This window comes from Ambystoma mexicanum, chromosome 5q (genome assembly GCF_040938575.1).
Source record: "Ambystoma mexicanum isolate Mex_15411 chromosome 5q, UKY_AmexF1_1, whole genome shotgun sequence".
In the NCBI taxonomy this organism is placed as follows: domain Eukaryota; kingdom Metazoa; phylum Chordata; class Amphibia; order Caudata; family Ambystomatidae; genus Ambystoma; species Ambystoma mexicanum.
Window position 1 is genome coordinate 1,267,137,261 of NC_090933.1, and position 12,375 is coordinate 1,267,149,635.

General features: G+C 49.8%; 1 protein-coding gene across 4 annotated transcripts in view; it reads left to right on the forward strand.

The window, feature by feature from the left end:
- Positions 1-1,507: 1,507 nt before the first annotated feature.
- Positions 1,508-12,375, forward strand: part of ZFTRAF1 (zinc finger TRAF-type containing 1) — a 139,189-nt gene continuing 128,321 nt past the window's right edge. For 2 of the 4 annotated variants that reach the window (XM_069621800.1, XM_069621797.1), the window contains exon 1: positions 1,509-1,905. In XM_069621800.1, coding sequence (XP_069477901.1) covers positions 1,621-1,905 — 285 coding nt within the window. In that variant the 5' untranslated portion in view covers positions 1,509-1,620. Of the gene's footprint in view, positions 1,906-3,445; positions 3,827-12,375 lie in introns of those variants that run through there. The other 2 variants (XM_069621799.1, XM_069621798.1) reach the window with 2 other exon arrangements.

Sequence of the window (12,375 nt, forward strand, 5' to 3'; positions counted from 1 at the left end):
AAAAAAGTGTGTACTGGACGATGAGGCGCGCCGCTCCTGCCAGGCACCCTCCTGTGCACAATCCAAAAGAGGAAGGTGACAGGCTCCACCTCAGGCATGGTGTGGTGGCCCCACCGCAATGAGAACTGCACTGGCCCCGCAAGACTGGGCTATCCAGCGGTGAGTGCTGGTGTGCTGCATCCTGGAGCAGATCAGTAACACAAGTGGAGGCGGTGGGGAGTTAATTGAAAAGTGTTGTGCTGCTCTTTGGAAGAGGAAGGAAAAATAAATAAATAAATAAAAACGATGATGCAGGCCCAAACCCAACGGGGTTTGCAAAAGGAACAATGGAGGCGCTGCCCCTCCCCACCCGCGACCCGCGGAGGGACGGCGGGCATCGCCACAAGAGGAGACATGAGGCGGGCCCACCACCAACTGGGCCCGCAAGGACATTGTAGGATCGCTCTGAAGAGAGGGCAGAGGAGAGGCCCGGCAACCCCTCCCCCAATGGCACCCTACCACCAGTGTTTGCCTACCACCACCCCCATGAGGGAGAGGAAGCGTGATGAGGGGTCTACTGCCATACCGCCCTGGTGCCGGTTCTCCATCGGTGGTGCCCCCCCCAAAGACTGTGGACTTGGCCGATGTGGCCCCTGGGCCTCCCCAGGTGCGGCTTTGCCGGCCCCTTTTGACTCTGGTGAACGTGAGGGGGGACACAGACGGTGTCCAGATACGGAGGTGCAGAAGATGGACGTCATCACCAACGTCCTTGATGAACACTCCGGTCCTGCAGAGACAGACTGGTGTGAGTTGGTTCGCTGGGTGGGAAGTATAGTATGGTGCACCTTTGAACATGCTGCATGCCTCAAATGGCGCCAGTAGTTTTAGTATTATTGTGTGATGATAGAACCACTCACCCAGGTTAATAAAGGGTGTGAGCCCCCAGAGCCGGGGCCGCAGTGAGCTGGGTGCCCCCGGCTACGTGTGTGTCGCTCCGGTGATCCGGAGCGGGTGGGGTGACCCCCACCCCTTGTGTCCATGGCATGATCGCCGCCCTTGTGGGTTGCGTCGGGTACTCCCCGACATGACTATGGGAGCAGCCCCCAACAAAGTTAAGATTTGAAAAGCTGTTGGAAAGCAGTAAATAAAGAAGTTAAAGCATGATGCTCGCCTCCGGTTTTGACAAAGAATCCAAGCGTCTGGTCTCTACATACAATTGGTATAAGTGGCAGCGTTTGTATTGCTTCCATGCTAATGGTTATTGTCGTGGAGATAAAGAAAGGACACCTAGTCTGGGCGCTGGGCTCTGGCAGTCCGTGAATGAAGCGGTGACGTTTGGCCCTGTCCGCCCCCCCTCCCTTATACTCTGCTCAACAAAACATCCAGCAGCTGGAAGCTACGCCCATTTCCCTTCCTAGACCTGTTTTGACAGCTCGGGATACAGTTACTTCAGTCGCTATTTCATTGGTGGCTCTTTCTGCCGATCCGCAGTTACGCGTCTTTTGATTGGTAGGTGTGGAGGAAGTGGCGCATAGTGGGCGGTGTCTGGGGAGAAACAGAAGGGAAAACAAAGATGGCGGCTTGAAGTGTCGGCTGAGTCTGAGGTGTCGGTTATCCAGAGTTTCTCACGGCGATCGAACCATGTCTGGAGCGGAGGAACGAGAGGCCGGAGGCGGTCAGGGCTCTTCAGGCTCCTCTTCGGCTGGTCTGGGTGAGGCGGCGGGCCCGACGGTGGCAGTGCAGGAGGAGTCGAGCGGCACTCTGCTGGGGACCCGGGCTCTACACCTGCAGGACGGGGACCCGGAGGCTCCCCTCAAGAAGCGACTCCGCGCGGGGGCTGCGGGCAGCGTCAAGCTGGAGGAGCGGCTCTACTCGGTGCTCTGCTGCACCGTCTGCCTGGATTTGCCTAAGGCCTCCGTCTACCAGGTACTGAGCCCTATGCAGCCCAGCCATCGTCCATCCCACTCTCTGCTGAGGACCGCTGTAACGGGGCTGCCTTCTCCCCACTGACCCGTGCAGCTTCCTTCGCACACCCATCCCCTGGCTCCCCCAAAGCACATCAACAAAGGCCTCCTTCTCCCCACACCATCGCAGCCTCCCCGAATCCCACACCGTATAAAGAAGTTACTGGGTTCTCGCCATCGGACCTCGCCACCATTATCTACTGCCCAAGGCATCTGCATACGAGGCAATTAACCACTCCGATCAACCGTCCCTTACTGAGGAACTCGGTGCCGAATTCTGCCCCCACCCCCCTCATGGTACTTGAGTGAGCTTGATACTTGGTCCACATCTTGCAGCCATCCTCTCCCGAAAGCTCACACTCACACATCCCCTGGCCAATGCCTCCGCATGAGAGGTTCTTAAACGCACCCACCACAGCTCATCCTTCTACCCAGCGCCTGGAAACTCTTTATTGGGTCCTAGGCTTTATATCGCCCATACTGACGTCCCGGTGCTCGCATCCTAACACGCCAGGTAGTGTTCAACTCCCACCATCCCCAGTCAACGCGCCCAAACCGTGGTTGACACCTCCATTGCATAAGGTTCCCACTCAAACTCCATTAACCCATCGTTTGTCCAAGACCCCATATACCGAGATCCCACATCCCTGGTCCCTTCAACCCATCCAAACTCTCTATCGTGTAACACCCCCTCCTCACAATCTCCCACAGACCACCCAGGGCAGTTAGTTAACCAAACACGAAGAAGAGTCCAGTGCAAGTGCCCATACACCCCTCGCTTTTTCTAACTGGTAGTCGGACCACTCCAAGTTGATTACATGATGTCCAGCTGCAGGGGCAGCGCATTTATCAGCACCTCCACCTTTACACTCCATGCCCTTCTCCCCAGCACCCGCCTTCTGTCACCATCGCTTGAAGGGATTTCTCTTCTAGATTCGAAGCTCCTATTCTGCAACTCGAAAGAAAAAAAAAACACCAGCCCCCCCCCCCCTTGCCGCTTGCCCCTGTGCTCAGTCAAACCAAGTCCTTTCTCGTATCCGTGCAAGGCCTCTGTGTACTACACATCTATACTCCAGACACCAAGGCCGCTCCCCCACCGTACTTTACACTGTTTTTCAAGCCACTTGACAGTGCTACAAAAAGAAATACAAACGATTAGAGCTGGGGGTCCTCTTTTTTTAGGGGGCTGTGTGGCTGAGGACCAAAAACAGATATATACAACAAAAATGCCACTGGACAGCTTCCCACCTACACATGCACTAGGTGTGTCTAGTTGCAAAAAGTGCTACCAATCATGTCGGTCGATGCATCAAGACAGGAACAATAGAGATATTGATTTTTTAATCAATAAGTATAGAAACACTCAGAACAATTTCCGTATAAAAAAGCCGAAAAACTTTTTGTTTACACAAGATAATCACATAAAACAACATTTTGTGAAAATCACTGATTGCAGTGAATCAAAACGACCACAATTCCCAAGTTCTAACAAATTTGTGAGGTTAGTAAGGGTGTGTGGTGCTTTATTGTGTTGCTCACTTTAACTGTCACAAATTTGCAAGTTGACTGGTGGTCTTTCAGTTGGAATTTCACCATCACACAAGAAAGGCTATGCTGCTGATGACAAAAGAAACAGTTTGTCGAGTTCATTACGGCAGCCAGGGATGCAGCCTGTGTGTCTACTGTGACTCGGGGAAACAGGCAGTGCTTGATCATCTGAGCCGAGCAGATTGTAGATTTGCATTGGAAGAAACAAAATGTGCCAACAGAACTGTTAAAGGCTCAGCACGGAAGCCCCGCACCTCTGCTGACATTGGGGGGCGCTTCAGCTGGTCAGATCAATGATGTTGGGCGCCTGACTGGTATACATCTTTGTTCAAGAGGTATGCTGCCTTTGGGTCTGGAGACCCCTGGGGGGAGGGGAGATCTCTAAAGCATGCCCAGAACCCTTATTCCACTCACTCACCCTCCCTTGTGTTTCTACCATATTTGAAGGCCTCTTAACTCTGCCAACGTTTTATCCCTGCCCGTCAGTGGGCCTCATAAAAGTGGCTCTGAACGAGAGCCACCCGTTGTTTGGCCTGCTTCCTCATTCTGTTAATTTATTTGCATTTGTGACGCAAACTAGTCCCACGCTCTCTCCTCTCGACACAAAGACGTTCCTTGTCCATTGATTCTGCTGTATTGATCTCTGAATCTCACACTACCCTTAACCAAGGGTTCGGTCCTGTGCACCTGCCCAACCTCTTACAAGCGTATACATAACTAAACCTATCTCTCTGTGAAACATCCACCAGTCACCCCTTGGCAAGCTTTGATCTGCCAGGCAATGGGGACTTATTTATCAAGCGCGCTAGGGGACCACTACAGCAGTGATAGTGCGTGGTATACATATCCATTAACTTTCTCTACTGCTTTTCTCCTCGTTTAACTTTTTTTTTTTTGTTGTAATGTTTTTATTTTTATTTAAACAAGTTAACATTTCATTTTATAAAATGTTGGACTTGTATCTAACATACAGAATTATTGTTGTACTAGTGTCTTTTTTCCAAGCACAAAGGTTCGTAGATCATAATTATTCCTCCTGCCTTTTTTAAAGAGCAAGCGCCAAATTTAAATGAAGATTTCACCATCCTGATTAGGTCCCCGAACAATAGTGGGTAGTAGCAACTGTCCCTCTATATCGTAAAGTGTTACACACAATGGCATTTTATTGCATTTAACATGGTGAAAAATTACCTTGTAGCATCTACTGAATAATACTTTTCTTTTGACACATCCTATGTCTATAGCTAATTTTCTTTCTTCCAGAGACCCTGGCAAGGGCACGGTATGCCCTGCCACGAACAAGCCTAGGCACACTGATGCTGTTGTGGTCGTGATTTGGCACAGTATAAAAGCATATTTACATAATATGTTGATCGTAGAACCAAGTCTTCGTTACAGCGCACATGACTCAACTAATTTTCGTGGTGATTTTAACTGTTGAACGGGCTCTCAAGCTCGGTTTTTAGTTGAAGGTCAACTGCTAATTTTAGTCTGGATGAAGGGAATGTGCAATTGGCAACGTGCACTGGCAGGTTCTGGGGTATTGAGTCTTCAAGCTGCCGGCCAGAACCGACCGTGTGTAGTGTCTTCCCACCTTCCAGATTGTCATAACTGTATTTCAGTTGTTTTGCCCGTTTGTGTGGTCTATTGCCAAGATAGGGAAACATATCAGGGATGTCTTTGCATATTGGTCTTGTACCACAAAATATTTTATTCTTTCTCAATTTTTTGGGTTAAACTCGTATGCATTTTGTGTCTACAGGCAGCTCTTCTCCTGCGACAGTTGTCTGTTGCCTTCTTGGTAGATTTCCCCCCAACCAGTGTCTGGCACATCTCACGTTTAGTGTGGTACAGTAATGCGAGGGAGAATGTTCGAGTTCCACGTGATCAACCCCGTGCTATTAAATACTGATTATGATTCTTGGCTCTGATCTTGTAAGCTTAGCCTCGGAAAGTCATTCAATGTTTTCCACTAATTTGCGCTGCTTACCTGTTTTTACCATAATCTCCTCCCTTCGCATGGTCGGTTCACATTCATAGCATGAAGTCTGGCAGGCTCGTGGAAGTCATGAGACTGGCTGCTTTCTCACATGCGTAACAATATTTGTCCTGCTCCACATGGTGTTTGCATATACTCCAGTCATAGCCACCCGGTTGTCTTGTGTACTACAGAACCAGTGCCGTTCCGTTAAAGCCTGAAAAAAACGATTTCTCACGTCTGTGCAATTTCTGTTCGTAACGAGGGCGTCTCTATTTTTGTTGGCTGGATGTAAGATTTCCTGTAGAACTGACAAGGGGTGAGGAGCTGCTTCTCACGCGGAGGCAAAAAAGATCTAGGATCCATGCTCTAATGCTCTCAGGTAGCATCCAGGCTGGCCTGACGTTTACCTGGATTCTGTCTCTTCCGATTCGCGGCCTGCCCGGTATTTCTTTCTGCTTGCCCTGTCACTGTATTGTAGTTAAGAGGGATTCAATGACATGCAAGCTCTTTGCGGGTAAATACGGCAGAGCCTTTTTCCACGGGCTTGGTGGTAAATATAGCAACACCAACATTAATGGGTAGGGCTTACTTTAAAGGAGCAAGGAGCTGCACTAGGAGTACCCGATAGATGGCTGGTTTTGAATAGTCTATGCCTTTCCCTGTCTGGGGGTTATTCTCGAGCTATTTCACCACAGTAACTTACTCAAGAGGTACTGGTGTAGGTCAAGAGCCATCCCGGTGTTTCTCACCTGAAGCTCCTGGCCCCACACTCTTTCAAGACTAGACGGCGGTTGTGTGCTGCATTACGACGGAGGAGCACTGCATGTGCACTGAGTGCACTGGATTTTCACCTGCTGTTGCTGTCCTCATGGAAGATGCGGGCTAGTCTGAGGACATGCTCCAATGCATACAGAACCCTGGACTCGAGTGTAGCAATTCTGAAGCCGGACTCTGCCCCCATTGTGGGCCCACTACAGGGTAGAAGGCCCTGATGCAGATTCCAGTCGCAGGGTGCATGGCAAAACAAGCACACGGACTTCATGGTACCCCACCCTATCACGCCATCTTGCTCCCTGTAACTCGTGGCTTTAGATTCAGCTTCCACTACCTCTCCCAACTGCGGCTGTCCTTTATAAGGCAGCTAGTTCATTCTTCTACCTTGGCCGGAGACGGTATGCTGCCAGTCTGTTGGGTGAGATGGCCCCCCGTTTGCCTCCTCTGATAATGTTGCAGCCATCTCCCACCTCGCGCGATTTTCCAGTTTTGTGAAGCTGCGGGTTTGCAGCACAGTCTCAACCTAGTTTGGCTTGCCGATGACGGAAAGAAACGCGTTTTGGAAGGCAGTATGTCTTTGACGCGACACCCCTGCAAATCCTTTAATCCATTCAGCGCTCTAGCTATGCACAAGGCAACGCTTTATGCTTGAAGACCATTAAACTGGAACAGCTGTAGAAAACCTGCCTTTATCTGCAAGTAGAAGCTTCAACATTGCCTGGCCAAACGCATCCTCTTTGGCAGCTGTTTAAAGCAAGTGTTTTATTTCTTCTAAAGGAAACCCAGAGAATGCAGTTTTGGGCTTGCTGCCTTAAATCGGTCTGCTGCTTCCCATGTACCACCAGTCTGGGTTGAGCTAAAGCAGCTCATTGCAGGCAATATCCTTCTGCTGAAGCTGGCAACATGAAAGCTTCCCATGCGTACTGCTGTTCGAAAAAACTTCGGTCTGTTGTCGCACCAGAAATAGAAGGCATTACATATGCATTAAGTATCATTGTTCAAATAAGTCGAAATACTAGAGTACACATTGCTGCACATGTGTACTCCCTCCCGAAATCAGGACATCGGAGGCAGCATCAGGGGGGGAAGCAGCTCGCTCTGCAGCTTCCCCCTCACCACGAAAAATCTTTTTCTGTGATCACTACCAAGGCCATCTGTGGGTAAGCCCTCTTGGGCTGACCATTGTGTGGGCTGTGCACACAGTGGTTTCTGGGCAGCATTTGTTAATATTACAGAAACATCTTGTTAATATGGGGCTGTAGTAAATCGAGTGCCATCATCTGCTTTTTCAGCACATTCTATATATATATATATATGCGTTGCCCGTGCCACGACTGCTCCAAGATGACCGCCTCCACTTGAGTACCGAGTGCTTTGGTGGGCTGATTGCAAGAGGGCCTTGTGATAGGCCCAGCCAATCAGGGTCTCTGGCAGGCGAACACCAGCCCCCTTCCAAAGGCCCACTCCAGGCTCCTGTCTGTGCCTGTCCAGGCCGAGGAGGGCTTGGAGGACTCCCACCTCTGCCCCCACCCCTCTTCAAACTATGAAGCCGCATCAAAACTATGCCAATCTCACTCTGCCCGCCTCGCATCACCCAATCTGCTTATTCTTACTGCATTTATGTCCTTTTTTTTAAAATTCGAATCTGTGTGTTTTTAAAAAAACATTTTTTAACATCGTTGCATCCCATTTTGCTTTGCATTTTCTGTCCTTTTGTAACTACTAGGCCGCCTAGTGAGTCTGTCTTGGATTGTCCTGTGCAGCCATTCCTCTCTCCTTCAACTTTCCTCTGTCACCCCTATGGCACTCGCCATCTTCCCTATCTTCTCTAACTGCTGACTATCACCTACCCTCCCTGTCTCAGGAAGTCTGGAAGGAAAAATCACAAAAAAGACATCCTGACCTACCCATCGCAGACATCTATATCAGTGCAACTTCCAGACAGGTCTTCACCAATATCCTCTTATGTCCCCCCAGGGTCTATGGACTCATCTCATCTCTACTCTCTCCCATTAATGGTGGCACCAAGTGGGAAGTCCTCTTGACGGGCTTCGCATCATCCAGGTGTCTTTAATGTCCATCACACTGGCACTATATATTAGTTCAGCGTCCTCAACCCAACCTCATTCTCTTTGACCAGTGCCTGCTGTCCCTAATTAACTTCCTTCCCACATCTGCTACTCCCTCTTTCACTCTCTGCCGCCCCCCCACCATCCGACTGGTGTACCACGCCCCTGTCCCCTTCCTTGGAAAACTTTGAAAGGTGGAGACCTCCTTCACCTAGCTACACTTAAAGGTCACTAAGCCATCAGACGTGGTTCAATGCTAGCTCAGTCACTTCTTTTGACTCCTCCCTGATGGCTACAAGATCATCTCCAAGTCTCGCCCTAACGGTGCTGGTGATGGGTTGCCTTGATTTTCCCCTGAGTGGGTCCCTTCCTCCCTCATACCCACCCAGCCTTAGTCTTTCTTTGAGAGCCTGGTATGCAAGTTGGTCATCTCTCCCTCCTCCTATGATCATTGCAACTATCTACAGGCCACCTGGCTCTACCAACCTGTTCCTCTCGGAATGGGCTGATTTCTGCTTCTCTCTCCTCTCAACCACCTCTAAACTCCTTTTTCTTGGGTGATTTCAACATCCATCTGGCCCTCTCTATCACGGCATCCGCGCTCTTCCGTGACATTTGCACCTCGCTCTCCCTCTCCATTCTCCCTTCTGGTCCAACCCACTCGGCTGGACACACTCTTGATGCCCTCATCCATGCTGATCTTTCACTCTCCTCCCCACTGATCGCCTCTCTCTCCTGGTCAGACCACTCACTCCTCGCCCATCACCTGGGTCCTCCCGGCCCTCTGCCTGCCTTACCAACCTCGTTCATAAACACCCGTCCGATAAAACGAGTGTCAACTGCTGCTTTCGCATCCACCGCAGACTTTACTCCTGACTCTGCTCTCAGCACCCTCCATCTGGTCATTACTAACACTCTGGACTTTCTTGCCCCGTCAGGAGGAGCCGCCTGAAACCTGCCTCTAAGCATAACACAACTCGAAACGCGTGTAGAGCTGTGGAACGGAAGTGGCAGACCTCTGACTCGCCCTCTGACAAACTGACCTGTCGCATGCTCCAAAGACAGTATAGACTTTCCATCCGTGCCAAAAGAGGGCCTACATCCAGGCGCATACCTCTGGTGCATACAACAACACAGTTGAACTCTTTTTAAAATCTGCAGGGAACTAGCCAACTCTTACGCAATCTCATCCCAAGCCCTCTGCAACGCATTGGCCATACACTTTACTACAAAAACTTGGGAGATCCTGGGCACCCTTGCGTCCCCGTCTGTTGTAGCTTTCTTCCTTTCTCTCACCCTTCTCCCCATCACACCTGATGAGGTCACCAGAGTGGTCTGCTTCTTGAAGGTCTCCTTCAGAACCATTAAGGACCATATTGGCTCTCTTGCCCAGCCCTTGCCGATTTTTGCAACCACTCTTTTGCCACTGGATCCTTCCGCTCCTCCCTCAGGCACTCCCTTGTGCGCCCTCTCCTGAGAGAACCTTCAGCAGACCCCAGTTCTCCAGCCAACTACCACCCTGTATCTATTACCCCCTTCCTCCGGGGAAACACCTGGAGAAGCTGGTCTCCCCCTCACACCCCACCCCAAACTTACCTCACACACTGAACTTGTTGGTTGCCTCCAAGATCATCAATTTGGATTCCGAGCATCCAGAGGCATGGAAACTGCTCTTCTGAACACCTGTGAAGAACTACTTGCATCTCTGGATTCTAACTCTCCAGCTGTCCTCATTCTACTTGATCTCGCCCCTGCTTTTGACACGGTCAACCACTTCATCCTCATAACATGGCTCCATGATACCCTTGTAGCAGGCACTGGACTGGCTGACCTCCTTCCTCAGTGACCGTTCGTCCCAGGTTATTCTGGGCACTTTCTCTTCCTCCGCTGTCCCCCAGGGCTCAAACCTCTCTTCCTGGCTCTTTAACACTTACCTTGCTCCACTGGTACACCTCATTTAGACCTTCTCCTCTAACCTGATACGCAGACGACACACAACTCTTCTTCAAACTTCCCTCTGACCCTCTCCTTACTCCCATCATTCCAGACTGCCTATCTGCCATCCAGTCCTGGTGCACTTCCAATGATCTCCGTCTCAATGCTAGCAAAACTGGGATCCTTCCTATTGGGACTCCTGCTCCCTTTTCTTCCCCTCACTCTGGCCATCCTCTATGGGCTCCCCCCATCTCCTTCATCCGAAGCCAGAAACCTTGGAATAATCTTCGACTCTTTCCTTCCTTTCTCACATTCAGGAACATGCCAAGAAGTCCCACTTTCAACTCTTCTTCTCAAAGGAATTCTCCCTTTCTCACTCTCTCCCAGAAGCTCAATGTCTCCAGAACACTTGTTCCCTCTAAGCTAGACTATTGCAATAGCCTTTTCCTGAATCTACCCTCTTCCCCTGTACAACCCCCTCCAGCTAATCCAGAATAGGGCAGCAAGACCTATCCTTGGCTTCAATCCTAGAGACTGCATCTCTCAAGCCCTAAAAACTCTCCACTGGCTCCTGGTTGCTGCAAGGATCAAATTCAAATCCCTCTGCATCACCCATAATGCTGTCTGGGGCCGGGAGCACGCTATCTACAACTTGCTCTTACTAAATACACTCCCTCTAGACCTGTACCAACTCTGTGTCAATCGCTTTGCTAAACAGAGGTCTGGTGGTCGCTCTCGTTCCTTAGCTGGCTCCCTCTTATGGAACGGCTCCCCCCAGACCCGCTCTTTGACTTGAGCCGGATCTCCTTTAAATTCCGAAAGCTCCTCAAGACTTTGCTTTTCACCACCTCCTTCCTTTCCTCCCGCCTCTGCTAATCCCACAGTTGCTGTGGATATGTGATGGGGCTCTTTTGTGTCTTTCTGGGCCCTAGCCCTCCACCCCCAATCACCGTCAGCCTCTGGCCGCTCCCAGCACTGGCCTATGCCACTGTAGGCCGGCACTTAACTATTTATTGGCTGCTAACCTCTCCCTAGCACTTCCTCCACTGGACACTTGCATCTGCTGCTCACTCAAGGGCATGGTCTCTCTCCCTCTCTCCCCTTGCACGTTCTGAATGCTCACAGGCCTAGTAGGTCCATCTTTATCCTTCATTGGTGTAAATCCCATGTTGCCTCCCTGTGGCCCTTTGGGCGCTTTGAAACACCATTTACTTGCTGTATAGGCATCAAATAAATGCATTAAATGGTTTTCATCAAATAGGCGCTGGTATTCCATTCAACTCAATCACTGGGCTTGTTTGGAGTTCCATCCATTTTTATTTCAAATCCATCAAGTTATCATTAGTTTTTGAAGTCCTATTAAATTACCATCTTAATGTAGAGCCAGAAGGTGGGGGTATCGATCCTCTTCCTGGCAGCTCCTCTTTCTTAGCAATTGCTAGCATCACAAATTTAAGAGCTTAGGTTTAAGATTCTCGGCATGCTCATTTTCACAGGTCTTATGTTCTGAAACGAAATAGAGGTAGGCTCTGAACGCGCTCATCCTCAGAAATGAGAAACGCCTTATCGGAATAGTCGTGTGTTTGGTGAGGGGAGCCCACCCCTACTCCTTGAGACCTAAGGCATTGGTGGTATTTTACTTGGAGCAATTAAGACTGAGTCTTATACACAATGACTATTTGTGTCCGTTTGAGCCTTGTTGACAGGAAACCGAATAATACTATTACTGTGCTCCCTGAAAATGCTGACTTGTTTTTTTTCTTTCGACCGCTCCCCCCCCATATATGTATGTTGTGTAAAAGGGGTTGAAATAAGAGTCGCCATTTTCGAGTTCGCATTAATGACATAGATTCCATAAGACTATTTGTTGGTTGCATTGGAAATTGCTGTTCATTGCTTATGTGTCCACTCTGGAGGCCATTGATTGTTTTCGTTCTATGCCATATGACTCCCCTCACGTAGCCCCTGACCTACTGCAATGCAAGACAATCACTTTTGAGTAAAGAGTATGAAAGGCAACCCTAGACATGCATTCCTTCCTTCTTGGATTCCCTGGGTGACGTGTGGCCGAGGTAAATGTGTCTCTTGGAATAGAAAGCAAGCGTTCGTAGTCTGGATTCTCCAT